The 21,628-nt window shown below is 35.2% G+C and overlaps 1 protein-coding gene across 1 annotated transcript in view; it reads left to right on the top strand.

The window, feature by feature from the left end:
- The window catches only part of LOC109099860 (orexin receptor type 2-like), a 40,565-nt gene that overhangs the window by 10,206 nt on the left and 8,731 nt on the right, over positions 1 to 21,628 (top strand). The window contains exons 3-5 of the mRNA XM_042768352.1: positions 7,886 to 8,129; positions 15,771 to 15,886; positions 16,249 to 16,469. Coding sequence (XP_042624286.1) covers positions 7,886 to 8,129; positions 15,771 to 15,886; positions 16,249 to 16,469 — 581 coding nt within the window. The remainder of the gene's footprint in view (positions 1 to 7,885; positions 8,130 to 15,770; positions 15,887 to 16,248; positions 16,470 to 21,628) is intronic.

Raw genomic sequence — 21,628 nt, forward strand, 5'->3', positions numbered from 1 at the left:
AAGCTAAAAAACAACAACAACAAAAAAAGAGACAGAGTGAAACAGACAAACACACACTGAACTAATTAGTTAAAACACTTTAGTCAGGGTGACCAAGAACACCTCACACAGTTTTAAAAAACAATAATTCACCAAACGGTTTCGGTCCAGTAATCGAGGTGCAGCAACCTCGACAAGGCAATTACAAGAAAAAATTACCTCAAAAGAAACAACAAGAAAAGAACTCCTAAAAGACAAAGCAACGTTAATTATACAAAATAAACAGAAAGTAAGAAAGAGACATGAATGCACAAAAAAAAAAAAAAATGCATTTTTTTTTTTTAATTCCTTGAGAATCAAATAAACAAATAACAAAAACTGCGCTAAATGACTTGGTGACAGCTAGGAGGCTGATCATTTTTACGCTCATCCACTTAATGTTTTATTATCATCAAATTTTGTTTCCTTACTCATGGCACATTACCAGCCAATGAGCTGCAACAGAAACGACTTTATAAACTTAAATACCCCAAAAGGATCCCAACAAGGTTACAATATGCTTGGGATATGCCGTACTGTTAGCTGTAACAACAGTCATCAGAGAAACCCCAAACTACAATTTTATTAGATCCCAAAGAAGTTAGAGTCGGTAGAATAAAATGTTTGGCTTCAGTCAGAAGAAACCGCTGGCAGCTAGGGTTGCCAACTTCAGAAAAGGGAAATAAGGGACATTGGAATTGTGATTCTTTATAGGAGAATAAGGGACAGAATATAGGACAAAAAAATATTTGTACCCACTTCGCGGACGTGACCGTGTGGCCAAGTATGGTGCCCCATACTCAAGAATTTGCGCTGCTGCATTTCACCCAACCCAAGTGCACACAAACAGCAGTGAGTAGTGAACACACACACACCGCGAACACAAACACAACAAGGAAGCCCCAGTGTGGGAAACACCAGAAAAAAGAAAACAACCATATTGTTGCAGTGCCCAGGAAGCAGTCGTTGGGTTCAGTGCCTTGCTCAAGGGTCTCACGCAGTTCAGTGCCTTGCTCAAGGGTCTCACGCACAGGTCTGATCACATTTTGTTTTGCTTAAACCCATTTGTGTACAGTTATTCTAAAAAAATAATTTTATATGTCATGCCATAAAAAACAAAAATAAATAAAAATCACACGCTACACACAGAAAACCACCTTTGCAAACGCTCGGCCTGAGTAAATTGTACCATTGTAAAATTGGGACTGGCTGCTGCAAAGTGGTGTAGTAATTTTAGGAGGTGAATATACTGTGAAATTACTTAGCCTAGATACATATACTGTTTATATGGCATAAAATTCGAAACATCAATCAGTAAAGCAATTTTTTTTAAATCAATTTGATCTAAAATGTTATTGCAGCCATAGCCTATGAATGAATGAAAATGCATATTTTAATTAAAGAGAACAGCTTTTGCTGCTTGAATTTGTGCTTCACTAATGAGATTTAAGTTTAAGAATACATTAGAAGTGAAAGAGGTCATCCCTCCGGTAGGACTGCATGTTTTCTTGGCTTGCTGGATGTTTCACAATAATTCATGTGGTTATTTGCATTCACACAAACGGATTTTGCTGAAATCAAATCGTGGATGGTGAAGGGAATTGCATTCAGCACAAGTTCCGCACTGTGAAGCGGGAGCGACCCACAGGCAGAGAGAGGATTCTTCAAGCCTTCCTCGCATCCAGCTTACATTCACAAATAAAACAATGCTTTGTCCAAAAATAATGATTAATTATCAAATTGTGCTAATGTTAGCTAAATGCTAAATTACATGTAGATCATGTAGAAGGCTAACAATATCTTTTTACACTATTATTGACTGAAAAGTGCTTTTTGAGCTGATGTCAGTTTTAAATTTACAAGTATATCAGCACTTTTACAAATTATTATGGCCGAACTTGTTTACACTTGCTATACCCATGTTAGGGTCCTAAAAATACAATCAAGTCCAATTCAGTGTGGGAAATGGTAGTACCAAAAGGTAATTTATTATTTATAAATACATTATTATGTTTTATTAAATCTCCATTGTAGATTTGGATGTATTCTTTGTCAAATCGGACACAAAAATGAGTTTTTTGGCGAGCAGTGACGGTCCTTATGCGTTTGGTACCTAAGCAGATTTTAAAAAAGGATCCCACATACTAAAGTTTCACCTAAATCATTTGCATCCCAATCCCAATGTACTTTCATCATCCACTGAAACTACTTGTAAAGTTTTATACAATTTTTGTTTTGCCTCAACTATTATTTATCTTTCACGCTTTTTTATGGAAATGTTGCTATTAAATATATGTGCGTAGTTGACCAAGTTTTTTCTAACATGGGTAAGTAAGAGAAATACATTTAAATGATGACAATATTTAATTATTATTATTATTATTAAACATCAATGAGGGACCAATGGGTTCCACCTGAGATGACAACATGCTCGCTCGGTCTTGTTTAAGAACACATTTACTCAACCTTCTTTCATGGAAGGACCTGATGGTTGGACTTTAATATTTCAGCTGTCATACCCTTTACAGTTTGAGGGCTACAAGTTCCGTTTGTTTCTTCTACATTCCAGATAGGTATGATTATCTTCCCTATTTGGATGACTGAATATTAATGAGAGTTTTGAAGTAGCAAGACTGAAGAAGCGCTGTGAGCCTTGGCTGGCAGTTTGCTTCAAGTGCGTGATATGTGCCTGAATAAAATCACTTGTTTTTAATCACATTCATGGCTTTTGACTCTCAAAGAAAGTCAAGTTGATTGATGCCAATATAATGTAGGATGCTTGCATCTTGCAAATGTGTGCCAGACACTTAAGCTCAAAATTCTTTGAGCTGATGTTTAGAACAAAGCCAGAACATCAAAAGTAATTCTACTTGAGCAGCACTAGAGTACGGAAAAGTCTAAGATAGGATGCTATGCCAAAGCGCTTTCAGAACATTCGATGTATGGAGCACTTCAGAAGCTCATCTGTGGAATTGACCAACTTGCACAGAAGACATGCATTGAAAATCAAGCAATAATCATGTCATCTGATGTCCTATTGTTTTTTAATAGGGTACTGTTGTTTTAGATATCTTACACCACAACTGAACATATATCTTTGTCAGTAAATCAAAGCAATCCAATCCATAATGCTTTAGCCACTGCGCAATACATGCATGCATTCATGATGATCATCGATGGTGGTTGGTCATTTCAATTTCTTTCCTAGGCCATTTTTTGGTTTAAATTTATGCATTTGATGGCATGATTATCACTGTTCCACTGATTTTAGCAAGTTGATGTTGTAGACCAGGGCTTCCCAAATGGGGGGGGGGGGGGGGGGGTTGTGGGACTGCAGGGGGTTTGTGAGTTGATGAAAAACTAATAATTAATTACCCTGAATGTAAAATTTAAACTAAATAAAACTAAATAAAAGCTCAAGGGTTTGAATGTTTCAAAGTGAAGAAATCGATGCATAAAAAAAAGGCATAGGCATAAAAAAAATGACTAGACTTTATCACAAATATAAAGAGAGTTCACTTTAGAGTGAAGCTACAAAGTCAAAATAAAACATTTACTAATAAAAGATTAAATATTTATACTATTTAATTGCATGTCATAAGACCATTTACCAACATCCGAGAACCATGTTGACCCACCACCAACACACGCCAATTCTCTGCAGCTGGCCACCCCAATTCTGAAGCTAAAAACAACAACAACAAAAAAAGAGACAGAGTGAAACAGACAAACACACACTGAACTAATTAGTTAAAACACTTTAGTCAGGGTGACAAGCACCTCACACAGTTTTAAAACAATAATTCACCAAACCGGTTCGGTCCAGTAATCGAGGTGCAGCAACCTCGACAAGGCAATGCAAGAAAATTACCTCAAATAAACAACAAGAAAAGAAATATAAAAGACAAAGCAACGTAATTCATACAAAATAAAAGAAAGTAAGAAAGAGACATGAATGCACAAAAAAAAAAAAAATGCATTTTTTTTTTTAATTCCCTTGAGAATCAAATAAACAAAATAACAAAAACTGCAGAAATGACTGGTGACAGCTAGGAGGCTGATCATCTTTTACGCTCCACTTAATGTTTTAATTCAAATTTGTTACTCATGGCACATTACAGCCAATGAGCTGCAACAGACGACTTAATAAACTTAAATACCCAAAAGGATCCCAACAAGGTTACAATATGCTCGGGATGTTGTGCTGTTAGCTGTATAACAGTCGTCAGAGAAACCCCAAACTACAATTTTATTAGATCCCAAAGGAGTTAGATCGGTAGAATAAATGTTTGGCTTCAGTCAGAAGAAACCGCTGGCAGCTAGGGTTGCCAACTTCAGAAAAGGGAAATAAGGGACAATTGTGATTCTTTATAGGAGAATAAGGGACAGAATATAGGACAAAAAAATATTTGTACTCTACCACTTCGCGGACGTGACGTGTGGCCAAGTATGGTGCCCCATACTCAGAATTTGCGCTCTGCATTTCACCCAACCAAGTGCACACAAACAGCAGTGAGTAGTGAACACACACACCGCGAACAAACACACCCGGAGCAGTGGGCAGCCATATTGTTGCAGTGCCCAGGAAGCAGTCGGGGGTTCAGTGCCTTGCTCAAGGGTCTCACGCACCTCAGTCGTGGTATTGAGGGTTCTCAAAAATGATCACATTTGTTTTGCTTAACCCATTTGTGTACAGTTATTCTAAAAAATAATTTTAATGTCATGCCAATAAAAAACAAAAATAAATAAAAATCACACGCTACACACAAACCATCGGCCTGAGTAAATTGTACCATTGTAAATTGTGACTGGCTGCTGCACAAGTGGTGTAGTAATTTAGGAGGTGAATATACTGTGAAATTACTTAGCCTAGATACATATACTGTTTATATGGCATAAAATTCGAAACATCAATCAGTATAACAATTTTTTTTAAATCAATTTGATCTAAAATGTTACTGCAGCCATAGCCTATGAATGAATGAAAATGCATATTTTAATTAAAGAGAACAGCTTTTGCTGCTTGAATTTGTGCTTCACTAATGAGATTTAAGTTTAAGAATACATTAGAAGTGAAAGAGGTCATCCCTCAGGTAGACTGCATGTTTTCTTGGCTTGCTGGATGTTTCTCAACAATAATCATGGTATTTGCATTCACACAAACGGATTTGCTGAAATCAAATCGTGGATGGTGAAGGGAATTGCATTCAGCACAAGTTCCGCACTGTGAAGCGGGAGCGACCAACAGGCAGAGGATTCTTCAAGCCTTCCTCGATCAGCTACATTCACAAATAAAACAATGCTTTGTCCAAAAATTAATGATTAATTATCAATTGTGCTTATGTTAGCTAAATTAACATTACATTTAGATCATGTAGAAGGCTAACAATATCTTTTTACACTATTATTGACTGAAAAGTGCTTTGAGCTGATTTAAATTTACAAGTAATCAGCACTTTTACAAAATTATTATGGCCGAACTTGTTACACTTGCTATACCCATGTTAGGGTCCTAAAAATACAATCAAGTCCAAATCTCAGTGTGGGAAATGGTAGTAAAAGGTAATTTATGATTTTAATACATTATTATTTATTAAATCTCATTTAGATTTGGTGTATTCTTTGTCAAATCGGACACAAAAATGGTGGCGAGCAGTGCCGGCCTTAGCGTTTTGGGTACCCTAAGCAGATTTTAAAAAGGATCCCCCATACCTACCATTTGCATCCCATCCCAATGTACACATCATACACTGAAAACTAATTGTAAAGTTTTATCAATTTGTTTTACTCAATATATTTATCTTTCAAGATATGGACAGGAAAATATATTTGCGTAGTTGACAATTGTTTTTATAACAATGGGTCCAAGTAAGAGAAATACATTTTAAATGATGACAATATTAATTATTATTATTATTATTATTATTATTATTATTATTATTATTATTATTATTATTTTTTTATTGTTTTGTGGTGAGTGTGGATTGCTTATGTCAACAAACCATTTATGCAAACTTTTAAAACTAAAGAGTTTAAAATGTAAAATTAAAGTGTTTAACGATTGCTTAAGGGAAATGTATAAAAATTTAGTGAGATTAATGCTTAAAGCAAAAACACCTGATTATTAAAATTACATTAGAGAACAGAATAATAATAATAATAATAATAATAATAATAATTAATCTTCTGGGAAAATGCAACGCAAAATGCAAAAATAATCAAATAAAAGTGTAAACACGCTGAAACAGATTTAAGCAACATCAAAGTGAAGGCAAAAATGTGAGACCAGACACAAGACAGAGTTCACAAGAATGAGACTAGACAATATTTTTACAATATTTTAAGAATTCTCAACTGATGAAAAACATGACTGGAAAAATAGTCTGCAGGTGCATTTTAAATCTTGCAATAAATGCTTTCTGAGTATGAATTATAATATGCAATAACAGACAATACTCAAGCACTGTAAAATATTTTGCAACAAACTCAACTGACTTCTCTTTCGTATGATTTCATGAGCCTCTTCAGACCTATAGAATTGTACTTGCAGGCTATGAGTTTTTAGAATGTTTGACCTCCTATCTGAACTTTTTTCCACAAATTGATAATAAAAAAATGGAAAAAAAGTTATTATTAAGTGCAACCATAATCAAAGTAGGCTACTCTCTCAATATTCAAATCAAAGTGCAAACAGAAACCAACATTTTCTTCAAGCAAGATACAGAGCTAAAAGAAGGTTATAACTATACATCATATTATAATGTGCATACTTACACAGCCTAGATATTGTATGCAGCCTAATTTGCATGTGTCAGGGAGCCGCAGCCACTCTCAAACTGTTGATATTGAAATTGCGTTTGAATGCTCGCACACATCCTTTTTAGTTTCACTTTCGATTTCGCGATCGGCACCGGAAGAGCTGAGCACGCATTGCATTCTACAAGATTTGTCAGACACTTACAGTGCGTGTCCACAAACATTTTTAATTAATTCCTATGGGAGTACAGCTTCAGAGAACTCTCCAGCTTAGCTCTGCTGTTGCCATCTTCACCATCATCTCGCCTTACTCCCGTGATTGCTGTCTAAACTCCTGACACAGGGCCCCCTGGTGGCCACGGGCCCTTTGCAGCCGCATTTATATTGCTTATTTAGTAGGGCCGGCACTGGTGGCGAGCATAGTGGAAGTGACGTCTTTAGTACCCAGGAATGGGCACATTCATATGCGCTGAATACTTACAAAGATTATGTCGTATTTATAGGCTAAAATTAAAAATGAGCTCAGTTTTGTTGAATTGTTACTGAATTTTGAATTCAGCAAAAGTCGAGTTACACCTAATAATGACCTGTCATTGTTTACATTACAAAAACTCATGCACATCCCTAGTCCTACTATGTATTGTACTGTAGTTACTGTTGTTGTAATGCTTAAATACAACAATTAATTTGAAATAACACAATAAATTCATTAAATCAATCTTACTATTTGGAATTTAAGACAAATCTGGGGCTATCCTAACTTTAAGAAGTTATTTACGATTTTTAAGAACATCTTACGAAAAAAAGATATGAACATTCTTGAGAAGAATTTTTGGGAATTCAAAATAATAATTTTTTTCTCAAGTTAAAAAATATTAAGAAAATGGCAGTTAAGAAAACTTTTTGAGTGTTTGGTGTCTCAGGTTTCTACCTTCACTCTCAAAAGAGTGTTTGGTGAATCTGGCCACAGCAAGTTTGTAAAAAAAAAATGACAGCTTAAGTATTTCTAAAGCTCTCTCATTTACATTTATAGCCTCATGTATTTAGAATGTACATTCTTTGTCTGTTCCACACTGTGGGTTCTGAGATTATATTCTCTGTTGTCTTTCAGACAATCTCTGTGTCTGTATCAGTTCTGACACTGAGCTGCATTGCCCAAGATCGCTGGTATGCTATATGCCACCCCCTGAAGTTCAAGAGTACTGCCAAAAGAGCCCGCAAGAGTATTGTTCTGATCTGGCTGGTTTCCTGCGTGATCATGATTCCACAAGCCATAGTCATGGAATGCAGCAGTCTGCTCCCAGAGCTCACCAACAAAACCAGCCTGTTCACCGTGTGTGATGAACAGTGGGCAGGTAAGTGATCCTTTTGCTGCTGAAACCTCTCTTATCAAGGCATAGTGTGACTATATACCATTTTAGACAGGCCATTTATATTTGCAGTGTAAGTCTAGAGAGATAGTAAGGTTCAAGCACTTATCGACTGCAACCTGTAGAAAACAGTTTGTGGCTGAAATGGTCTTCTCTCCACAGCAGTGTTCAGTTAAAATACACTTAATCAAAGATTTTGAGAACAACATTGTAAAACAACATGTATGAACTCTTAATATTTTGAGAATATTTCCAATTTTTTTGAGAATAATCCCCTTTTATAAGAATAAAGTCATAACATTATGAGATTAAGTCTTAAATGTGAAAACTACTGTAAGCCTTGCAAACTGAATGCACTGTAAAGAAATAAAAAAAATAAAAGAAAGAAAGAAAGAAAATAAAAAAATAAATCGCGTCATTTATTTAAAACACATTTTTTTTTTATATTGGTAAAAAATTGGCAGAACACACCAGAAAATCTTTTACTGGATTTCAATTATTCGGACGTTTTACTGAACGTTGTTGTTGGTGGAGCAGCGGCGCTGATCAAACGCTTCAAAAAGCGCAAACGGGGAAAGCGAGCCGGTGCGCTTGTTAGACTCAGGAAGCGCGGATTTCGAACGCCGTTGCCTAGCATCCATCTGGCAAATCTCAGCTCTCTACCCAACAAAACGGACGAAATCCTTCTGCTTTCCCGATCTAATAAGGATTTATCACACTCTCTGCTTCTGCTCTGTGTTTCACGGAAACCTGGCTCAGTGACGCCATACCGGATAGCGCGCTCCATCTGCCGGGCTTTCAGCTGTTCAGAGCGGACCGCGGCGCAGAATCAACGGGGCGGGGAAAACGCGCGGCGGCGGGACATGCTTTTATATCAATGAACGGTGGTGCACAGATGTAACTGTGTTAAAGAAGATGTGCTGTTCAGATCTAGAAGTGCTTTTTGTCAAATGCAAGCCGTTATATTCACCGCGGGAGTTTCACTCATTCATTCTGGTGAGCGTTTACATCCCTCCGCAAGCGCACATAAGCCTGGCTTTACAGAAACTCGCTGATCAGATCACAGAGACAGAATAACAACACCCTGACTCCATTTTAATCATTCTTGGGGACTTTAATAAAGCCAATCTCTCCCGTGAACTGCCAAAATACAGACAGCATGTTAAATGTCCCACCAGAGACAGTAATATATTGGATCAGTGTTACACCACAATAAAGGATGCATATCACTCTGTTCCACGAGCAGCTTTGGGACTGTCTGATCACTGTCTGGTTCATCTTTATACCGACCTACAGGCAAAAACTTAAATCTGCTAAACCTGTAGTAAAGACTGTAAAGAGATGGACCAACGAAACAGAGCAGGATTTAAAAGCCTGTTTTGACCTCATTGATTGGAGTGTTTTTGAAGCTGCTACCACCGATCTGGATGAACTCACAGAGACTGTAACATCCTTTATTAGTTTCTGTGAGGATATATGCATTCCTACCAGGACTTATTTAACATTCAACAACGATAAGCCATTGTTTTACAGCAAAACTCAGACATCTTCGTCAGGCCAAAGAGGATGCCTACAGAAATGGGGACAGAGTCTTGTATAATCAGGCCAGAAACACACTGAACAAAGAGATTAGAGCGGCTAAAAGGACCTACTCTAAAGAGTTAGAAGACCAGTTTACTTCCAACGACTCAACTTCAGTATGGAAAGGACTGAGAGCCATTACCAACTACAAGACACCATCCCCCCTGCACTGAGGCTAATCAACGATTTGCTAACGACCTGAATGAGTTTTATTGTAGATTTGAAACACCCCACATCCATTCTGATCATCTCCCTACACAACCGTTAACACCTCCTGCAATCCCCCTCTCCACACCTCCTGCTCTTCAAGTTAGTGAAAACGATGTGCGCCAGGTCTTCAGGAAGAACAAAAGAAGAAAAGCACCGGGCCCAGATGGTGTTACACCAGCCTGTCTGAGAACCTGTGCTGACCAATTGGCCCCCATCTTTTCACAAATCTTCAACAGATCTCTGGAGTTGTGTAAAGTGCCGTCCTGCTTCAAACGCTCCACCATCATCCCCGTTCCAAAGAAAACCCAAGATTACAGGACTTAACGACTACAGACCTGTGGCTCTAACGTCTGTCGTCATGAAGTCATTTGAAAAAAACTGGTTCTGGCTTATCTGAAGGACATCACTGGACCCTTACTGGACCCCCTGGAGTTTGCTTACCGAGCAAACAGGTCCGTGGATGATGCAATCAACATGGGATTGCACTTAATCCTGCAAACATCTGGACAAAACAGGGACTTATGTGAGGATCCTGTTTGTGGACTTTAGTTCGGCTTTCAACACCATCATCCCAACAGCCCTCCAGACCAAACTGACCCAGCTCTCTGTTCCTAGCTCTATCTGTCAGTGGATCACCAGCTTTCTGACAGATAGGCAACAGCTAGTGAGATTGGGGAAATTCATGTCAAACAACTGCTCCACCAACACTGGTGCCTCTCAGGGATGTGTTCTCTCCCCACTGCTCTTCTCCCTCTACACCAACGACTGCACCTCTAAAGACCCCTCTGTCAAGCTCCTGAAGTTTGCAGACGACACTACGGTCATTGGTCTCATTCAGGACGGTGACGAGTCTGCTTACAGACAAGAGGTTGAGCAGCTGGCTGCCTGGTGCAGTCTTAACAACCTGGAGCTGAACACTCCCAAAACAGTGGAGATGATTGTGGACTTCAGGAGAAACCACCCTGCACTCCCCCCCCCACTCACCATCATAGACAGCACTGTGGCTGCAGTGGAGTCATTCAGATTCCTGGGAACCACCATCTCTCAGGACCTGAAGTGGGACAATCACATTGACTTCATTGTTAAAAAGGCCTAACAAAGGTTGTACTTCTTTCGCCAGCTGAGGAAGTTTAACCTGCCACAGGAGCTGCTGAAGCAGTTCTATTCTGCCATCATTGAGTCTGTCCTGTGTACTTCAATAACTGTCTGGTTTGGTTCAGCTACAAAATCAGACATCAGAAGACTACAGAGAACGGTTCGGACTGCTGAAAGAATTATTGGTGCTCCCCTACCCACCCTTCAAGAACTGTATACATCCAGAGTGAGGAAAAGGGCTCAGAAAATCACTCTGGATCCCTCTAATCCAAGTTACCCCCTTTTTGAACTTTTGCCATCTGGCCGGTGCTTCAGAGCCGCAAATACCAGGACAGTCAGGCACAAGAACAGTTTTTTCCCCCAGGCAATCTACCTCATGAACAGTTAAATGTTCACCACTTATGAAAAAATGTGCAATATTCTTATATTTATTTGTTACCCCTCCATCCAAGTACATCTCTGCAGGCTATTTTATTCTTGTACATTTTAATCTATAGCACAACTGTTCATACAATTTATTTATTTGCAATTTGTTTTTTGTTTTTTGTTGTTGTTGTCTCTGTGTACTGGAAGCTTATGTCACTAAAACAAATTCCTTGTATGCGTAAGCATACTTGGCAATAAAGCTCTTTCTGATTCTGATTCTGATTCTGAATAGTAAAATAGTATTTTAGCTTGACACCATGTATTGGTCCGAGTAACTGACTGCAGAAATTATTGTGAGTTTAATTAATTTTTCTTTCTTTTTTATGTTGTTACATAACAAAATATTATGCATATTTTAAAAAAGACTTATTAAACTTTGGCTAATAAAATGTTTTTACTTTTATCTGAAAAAAAAAAAAATCTACATTCAAATAATAGCTAATTTATCTTTTGTTTATGGTGAAATTAAGTTGTATATATACACAAAATATTAGTTATACTGTACTTTGCATTCATATAAATCAGTTAAATGGCAGTGAAACCATCATGTCCTCTTTTTTGTTTTAGAATTAGTCACTTCTTATCAACATACTGTTATGAATAATGAACATCTCATACTGGCAGTTGTTTGTGCATATTTTTCAGTAAATTCTCCTTTCAGTTTTATAAACTGTGAAGCAGCACTTCCAAGTCAATGAAGCCCAAAGGCACTTTTATTCTCTTTTTCTCCCAGATGCAGTACCATCTTGAACTGCATGTTGCTACCGTAAAAATAAATCAAACTCTTGTATGGAATCAAACATTTATAGTGCTGTGCAACATATTCCCTTAAAAAGATTAAATCTGTTTGCATTGATCGTTGCCCTTGATGAGCAAAAAGACACCATGACAGATGAAAAGACATCAAAGGCATAGAGCGGCTCCCTGATGAGAAACGTGGGCTGTCCCCCCGATGAGTTCTCACAATGGCCCCCAATGAGTCAGTTATGCCACAATGACAGCAGCCTGTATGAAGAGGAGGTGAGGCCCCATGAGACGATTATTGGGCCAAACAGTAATCTCCCTTGTGGCAGACAATTTGCTGGACCTTAAATCACCTTTTGCAATATCGATCAAGTAGAATTTTATAACACCAAGTCAAGGATTTCACTTGCAAGGTTACAACTGCTATTACAACAACAAAGCGAATGAGGTTGAAATTCAGATTACTAAATAGGAATATTTAGATGAGAATAGAATAAAGGAGTTAAGCTTGTCCCTGACTTCCCCTATAAGAAATACTTAATAAAGCAGACTTGGATAGAATTTTATTTTTATCTTAATATTACATTCTTTAAATTTTATATTAAAACATGGAGACTTTTAAGAATTTTTTTTTTTTTTACGTCAAAGTGCAGGGAAGTTCATAATATAAAACAAAACATTCAACACAATAAATAAACTTTTTTTTTTTTTTTTTTTTTTTAATTATTAGCTAAAGTCTTTGCATAAACCATTTTGAACTAAACATTTTTGCCCAATTTAAGATGCCAACCTCATTGTATATGCCATAGCACTATAAATATAAGATTAAAGTGAAATCAAAAGTGGATCTCAGAAATCGACATCTCCAATCTTTTGGGAGCTGCCAACATAAAAAATGTCTTAAAAGAGTCTTCTCAATAATTCTCTGACTCTCCAAAGACTTTGATGCTCTGTCACTATTTCGGAACTGCTCTCTGTAGGCTGTAATGAATCAAATATGTCATGAAGCTGAAAGTATGACAACCAATGCAATTTTGGCCCTTTGTGATGTCGTACTGTCATTGCAGGTCACAGGCTTGGATTTAGCCACAGGTGTCTGAACAAATCACTGTGCTCAGAGCAGATGTCTATCACAATAAATTCAAGCAGATTTGCTAAAGGTCTCGTTGTCATTGCCTGCTAGAATACCACTTTATAAAGTTCTCCCTGGGGTTGCCACACAATTATTGTGATAAAACCCAGTTCTGCTAAATATTACAAACCTGGGCTGTCAATCTAAACAGCATGAGATGCTTTTGAAGAAATTTGTCACTCTCCATAGGATGTTTGTTGAAGTGGGAAGAGTAATTTTAAAGACCCACACTGATAATAAGACTGCCAAGTGCTCTTAACGCTTACTACTTGTACAGCACACACAGGAAATGATTGTTTATTTTTAAATTCAGAGAGCCCATTTTCAGAGATAATCACAGTGTCTCAAGTTTCTAACATGCCTCTCAGTGATAATGGAGAGATGATTCAAAACACATTTCTGTCTCCATTAAATTAGTTTGTTATCGTATGTTCTCATTTGCTGCTTTTCCTAGTAATGAGAAATGAAGTTCAGCAAAGAAAACATTTCTTCTAGTCAGGGGTTAAATTGGGATGTGATATAAATATTAGTGCTGTCAAATGATTAATTGCGATTTATCACATCCAAAATAAACTATGTGTATATTTATTATGTATATGTAACTTTTATTTTGAATGTGTTTCATCTTTTGACAGCACTAATATACAGTATATATTCAAAAAATAATATAAAATATTCTGAAGCAATATTCTTATCAGTTTTCTATCAGCTGTGATCTATAAATGTGCATGTTTTTTATGTTTAATCCAAGGGCATTTTTTACCTTTATAGAGGGCATTTTCCCCCAACCTCATTAATACTTAATCTTTCATTTCAAATTCTTACATTTAATCTATAAATTCAATTATAATAACGTGATTATTGTTATCTCTGCGTTATCAAAAAATACAGTTGCATTGAATGATGTTATGAGATTGTTTTAAATATTTTTTGGAATATACAAACAAGAAATGATTTGTTCAAATGGCTGATTCATCAGGATCCATATTCACAAAACATCTTAAGGCTAAAAGTAGCTTATATCTCGCTGATTAAGAAGAAAATCTTAAACATAATGGGCATGTCAGTCCTAAATTTAGGATTCCTGATTTTTTTTTTTCTAAGATTATTTCACAAAGCGTTTTAGCGCTAAAATTAGCTTCTAAATCTATGAAATGTTAGGAGTAGTGAAGAGAACTCCTAAATCACAAATACCAAATCTGAACTCTCCTAAAATGGCTGTTGCCAGCAATCTACCTCGGAATAAAAACATTTTAGAAACATTTGACGATAATGAGCTTTCAAAAAGGTATCGGCTTTGGTTTGGAGGTTATCTCAACTCCAAATTCCCCAGAGTCCCCCACAGTCAATGTGCTGGTCCAACTTAATGTCCCAGCTGAATTTAAACCTTGCTTCTAGCTGACATTGCTAAAAATTGCAGCAAAATAAACCCCCCCCCCATCCATTTGCATGTCCTTAATTTTACTGCTGATTGTTTATATATACGTGTGTGTGTTTGTATATATATACATATATTTAAAAGTAATAGTGCTGAAGCATGAGCTGAAATCAGCATCTTTGATCTGCCAAAATGTTTATTTCCAAATGGTTTATGCTAAGATTTGAAATAAAAATCTAGTGTATAAAATATTCATAATTTGTTCATTTCACTCCCAACACATATGTCTTCCAAACTCTTTTTTTCCTGTAGTTACAATGAATAAGGACTGAGGCTTCTCTGAAAATCTCAGGTTCTTTGAAATTTTGTGAATACAGTACATACGCTTGTCCCTGTCCCTCAATAAGATGACCTTAAATGAAATGACCCGATTCACAAAACTGATCTGACTGAAATTGTTCATAAATTGGTTTATCATTTCGAGGGGAGGATTTTAAAAACTGTTCTTCATTAATGTATGGTTTCAGAAGACTTGAAATATATAGGGACTATTTTAATGATATTTTAAGCTTGAAAGCCTCAAGTCCAAACGATGAGCTCTTCTTTTTGAGCAAAATAACATGACAAAATCTCTCCTGCTCTGAATTGCATTTACATAGTTCATATACTGTACATAAAATAAAGCTTATGCTGTGAAATAAGTGTGCCTTTTCTCATTTGCAGTGGATGTAATTAGGTTTAATATCCCAATATTGAACATAATATAGAAATTACTAAAAAAGTTGATATCCATTTTAAAAGGTTAAATAGTGTCCAAGCCTGTTACATTCAATTCATGGAAGGTTCAAGTCTCCATTAAGTGATTAGGCTCAAGTTGAAACCATGGATTCTGACTTGTCAATACAGCATTCTTATTATGCAATGTTATACAACATATATGCTAACATTTCCATCATACCCAAAAGCTCCATTTAACTTTCCTAAAAACTCTTTTCTGCTTTTAGTTACAGAGTGCCATGTACATTTGAATGATGCTGTTGTTTGATTCTCCCTTTTGCAGATGAAATCTACCCCAAAGTGTACCACACCTGCTTCTTTATTGTCACTTATTTTGCTCCATTATGTTTGATGGTCCTGGCATACATTCAAATCTGTCACAAACTCTGGTGTCAACAGGTATGTAATTGATCTTGACACCCAACTGAATTTATAATGGACATATATATATATATATATATATATATATATATATATATATATATATATATATATATATATATATATATATATATATATATATATATATATATATATATATTTTTTTTTTTTTTTTTTTTTTTTGTTTTTTTTTTTTTTTTTTTTTTTTTTTTTGTAAATTCTTTTTTTGTAAGTTCTGTTCCAACACATAATGATCTGTCTATCTGTCTCCTGCCTATATGTGCAGCTGCATGTTATTTTTTTTTTTTTTTTTTTGTATATTATTTTTTTGTGAGTTTTGTTGTTAAGGTAGCATTGCACAGTGCTTTATCCCTGAGCAGATTCCTGGAACATCATCGGTGCTTCAAAGGAAATGGAAGTCACTGCAGTGTTCCGCCCATGCTGTAGGTTCAGGAGAATCAGTGAAAGTGAGAACCAGGACTGTCTCAGCAGAGATTAAACAGGTGAAAGCCCGACGGAAGACAGCACGCATGCTGATGGTGGTGCTGTTTGTGTTTGCACTCTGTTACCTGCCCATCAGTGTTCTCAACATCATGAAGAGGTAAGTGCATGTGCTTATTATAACACAATTATGCTTACACCTCCTCCTCTGTCCCTGTGTCTCAAAACATCTGTCAAGAACATGGCTGGATAATAAAAGTAAAAAAAAAAAAATAATAATAATAATAATAAAAAAAAAAATGTTACATTTCACATCAAGACATAATAAAATTCTTTTCTTTTCTTTTCTTATTTAGCCATTAATGTTTTGGGTTGTGACAATTCTAATGGAAATTCATGAGGACTGTTTTGTGATTATTCTCAACTGTGATCCACATTAGTTCCCTTTTGAGTGGAACTCAATGCTGCATCATTGTGGATGCTATGGGAATGCTTCTGCATAGGCCAGTGTCTGAAGCAAATGTGAAAACACATCATTAGCTGATCTTGATTGGCTCAATGTGAGATCAGGTGAGGTAGCATGGAACGTCAGCAAAACTTAAGATGGAGCCAAGACCCCTGTTGTGTTTGGAATGGCATACTACCATAAAGCTCTTACTATAGTGCAGTATGCAATGTGTATACTGTGAATAGTATGTGAATTTTCTGTATGCATGGAATTTCTGGATTACCTGCTACATGTATGCCTCTAAGGATCACTGCATGGGATACTGTTTCCCATCTTCAAATGTGAGAGTGAACTGGAGATGGAGGATAGTAATTATAAATATAAATTTTTTATATGTATTTATATACATATTACTGTTAACTACAAGCTATTGTTCTGTATCTAAAAACAATATCATTAGTAGGACATAAAATGTACTGTACCTTAATATATATGGCACGTTTCAAGTCAAGTGACATCACCTTTATCGCTAAGCGTTTTATACAGTACAGATTGTTTCGAAGATATTAAATAAAAATAATATTGCAGTAATATAATATATAAATAACATAAGTAAAGATTGTTTTTAAGTTATTAAATAATAATTATGTTGAGTTAGTGTGTTATTTAAGTGACATATATTTAAGTATGGTGACCCATACTCAGAATTGGAGTACTTTTGAGTAATTTGAACACAGTGCCCCTCTTGTGTATGTGAGTTTGTTTATTGTCTACAGTGTGATTGTCTATGTAGCAGTGGTGAAAAGAGTATTGAACATTTGTACTCAAGTACAAGTACTGTTACATTGCTGAAATAATACTCAATTACAAGTAAAAGTGTGTTGGTGAAAAGAGTATTTAAGTTTTGTTATAAATTATTATTATCAAAAACTACTCAGAGTACTATTTACTAGTTATTTTTTACATTGCTGAAATAATACTCAATTACAAGTAAAAGTTTTAGCTGACGATATTTAATGAATTACCAAATAATATTTATTTTTATCATAGATCTCTTTTATCTTATTGACAAATTACGTAAAATTGGTGGTCACGATACAGGAATTTCTAACTTCAATACCTTGAAAAATATCAATATTAAAGTACCCGTTAACAAAAAGTTGCAACTGACTTCAATGTTGTGATGTATTTCCAAGTGAAACAGAATATTGAATAAAGGGCGTTGTTGTTTTTTTTTTTTTTTTTTTTTTGTGATGTATTTCCACTCAACCTCTTGCTCATAGCAGATTCACAGCTGGATAGGAGTGGTTAAGAATATCTGTACTGATTTTTTTTTTTAACCCTAACCTTATCTTCATACCGAAATCCTAGATGGCCAGACATTGATTCAGCTAAAATATTAGTGTCTGAGACACTGTGAGCACGGAGAAGACTGTAGTCAGCACAGCAAGTTTTTTAAAGTTTAGCTTAAATATGTCATATTACTGTAATTACATAGTGCTCATAAATGGCTGTTGAAAATAGTATTCTCAAGTAAAATAAATAGAGGCATTGGGACCCGCAAACAGCAGTCCTTACATCATGAATTAACAAGAGGATTCTTCCCAAGCCGTCAAAACTGACGTCATCAGATCCAGAATGCCATTCCAGAGTGGAAGCCAACTTTCAGTTTTGATTTAAGATTACGATTGTTTTTTTTTTTTTTTTTTTTTTTTTTTTTTTTTTGGTGCATCAGTATATTGACTTGCCCAGTTTAATTGTTCACCAAAGTGGTTTGAGTTGCGTGAAATAATGGTGCCCATTACTCAGAATTTGTGCTCTGCATTTAACCCATCCAAAGTGCACACACACAGCAGTGAACACACACACACCTTGAAGTGGATTTAAATATAGGTGGGCTCGGTGCACAAGATGGCGCCGGTGAGCTTTGACATCGCACGAAACTTGGCTAGATGGATATAATTAATGTTTTTTTTATTTTTTTTTTTTAAATTAAACAGCGGATATTGGTATATCAAAGACATGAGAAAACATCCTCCCTACATTGTTGCGTACCTCTGTGTGGAAATTCACCAAGATACAACGCGGAGATTGCTTTATTCTTTCTTCTGCTGATGCGGTTCAGCATCAGCGGTTAATCAGACCACGGGGATCTTTTCATTTAAACACAAACCACTCAAATGTGCTATACTTTACATTTTCGGAGAGCTGATTTTGTTCTGACTGTTATCTATAAGATCATAAGGTTTCAGACTGTCAAACAAGACAGATTTCTGATAAAACATGTATGTTTTATTAACTTTATTTGATAACATAATATATAGCTGTAACTGTACAATTTAACCTAATGTAATTATGGTAGGTTTGCATTAATTAAATGATCGGTGTTTGCGTTCATGTGTGTTTTTATGAATGTTTATCTGTTTTGTGAAACATCTGCAGCATAAATCATCTGTCTATAAGCAGCGCATGCATATTTTTACGATTTCTTTTGCATTAATTATCAGATAAAACAAATATTAAAATTAGCCATGTATTAGTTGTATCATTTTACAGTCGTTTTTTTCCATTTAAAAATATATTTTTGATGCTAAGTTAATGGTGCAAAATATTAAAATATATGTGTACAATTGAGAAATGGATATTTATGAAGATAAATCGCAGCCCACGTCTCACAAGGTAAATTGTAAATTTGTTTTTTGTGTATTTATCAAACATTTTCGAGAATTAAGTAATTTGTACATTTACATAATTGGTAAGGGAAAAATACATTATGTAGCTGTGTGTACACAACATGAGTTCAACTTTCATTTCGAGAACAATAGGGATTAACATAAGTGTATTTAATTAATTCACCGGACCCAAGTTTAAAATACGTAAGTTTAAAATGCACTGGCTCAGTTAACATTTATAGTATAGTAATAATAGCGGTGTAGATCTTATTTGCATTTGGAGATATGCAACTAGCCCATTACTGTTACAAAAATCTCAGTCTTAAACATTTGCTCATTCTGTGTATTTGTGTCTTTAAAATAGGCTAACTTTGTTGCAGTTAAGTTATTTGATATATGACAACACTGAATTTTTAAATGCAGAGATTTAGAGCCATATATGTTATTTTTTAGATAAATGGAACATCAAATGGCTTTGGCCTTTAATATTTGTACAATGTAGTGATGCAGTTAGACAATATATATATATATATATATATATATATATATATATATATATATATATATATATATATATATATATATACAAATCAGACAAATATCCCATTCCAAAACATGCCTACCATAAACTTACATTGTAAAGAAATTAAAGCTCCATCTTTGATTGTTGAAAGACTTTCTGGTGCATTTCACTTACAGCTAATAAAATGTCTAGCAGCATTTTCATCAGTTTTTGATGATATAATATTTTCATAAAAAATACTGTAATTCACCAAAAGTGTTTTTATTAATGTTCCAAAGCTCATGGTACATTCCTAGTTTTAATAATAACTTACAATAGGTGACATTTTACCAATACCTCCTTTACTGTATGTACAGTACACAAATATTTTGACAAAATTATAGCAATTTACCATTTTTTCCCACACTCCAAAGGTTGTAGTACATTCCTAGATACAAGATTGACTTACTACATATGACATTTTGCCAATATCTCCCTCACTGTACATACTATACATATTTGTTCTTAGAAGACAGTGCTAAAATTCACCTTTTTTTTCATATTCCAAAGGCTGTAGTACGTTTGCAGTTACAAGACTGACTTGGTGAGATGTTGCCAATGTCTGTCTTACTGTACATACAGTACTTAATTATTCTTAGAAGAAAATACTGTAATTCATTAAGTGTTTTTTCCATATTCCAAAGGCTGTAGAATATTTGTACATACAAGACTGACTTTCTACAAGTTAAATTTTGCCAATATCTTCCTTACTGTATGTATAGTACACAATTTTATTTATGAAAAATTACTTTAATTCAACAAAAGGTTTTTTTTTTTCATGTTCCAAAGGCTGTAGTATGTTTGTAGTTACAAGACTGACTTATTACAGGAGAACTTTTGCCAATATCTCCCTTACTGTACGTACAGTACATAATCATCTTTTTAAAAACAATTACTGTAAATAACCAAAAGGTTTTTTTTTTCATGTTCCAAGGGTTGTCGTACATTTGTAGTTACAAGACTGACTTACAACAGGTGAAATTTTGCCAACATCTTTTTTACTGTACATGCAGTACATAATTTATCTTCAAAAAAATTACTGTAATTGACCAAAAGGATTTTTTTTTATTTTCCAAAGGCTGTGAGTTTTTTTTTTTCATGTTCCAAGGGTTGTCGAGGTGAAATTTTGCCAACATCTTTTTTACTGTACATGCAGTACATAATTTATCTTCAAAAAAATTACTGTAATTGACCAAAAGGATTTTTTTTTATTTTCCAAAGGCTGTGATACATTTGTAGTTACAAGCCTGACTTACTACAGGTGAAAGTTTGCCAATATCACCCTTACTGTACATGCAGTACATAATTAATCTTTTTAAAAACCATTACTGTAATTGAACAAAACTATTTTTTCATGTTCCAAAGGCTATAGTACATTTGTAGTTGCAAGACTGACTTACTACAGGTGCTATTTTCCCAATATCTTCCTTACTGTACATACAGTACATAATTATTCTAAGAAAACAATTACTGTAGTTCACCATAAGGTTTTTTTTTTCATGTTCCAAAGGTTGTAGTGCATTCCTAGAGGCCAGACTGACTTACTACATGTGACATTTTGCCAATTTATTTCTTACTGTATGTACAGTACATACTTATTCTTAAAAAACATACTGTAAATCACCAAAATGGCTTTT

This window comes from Cyprinus carpio, chromosome A13, assembly GCF_018340385.1.
Source record: "Cyprinus carpio isolate SPL01 chromosome A13, ASM1834038v1, whole genome shotgun sequence".
Classification (NCBI taxonomy): domain Eukaryota; kingdom Metazoa; phylum Chordata; class Actinopteri; order Cypriniformes; family Cyprinidae; genus Cyprinus; species Cyprinus carpio.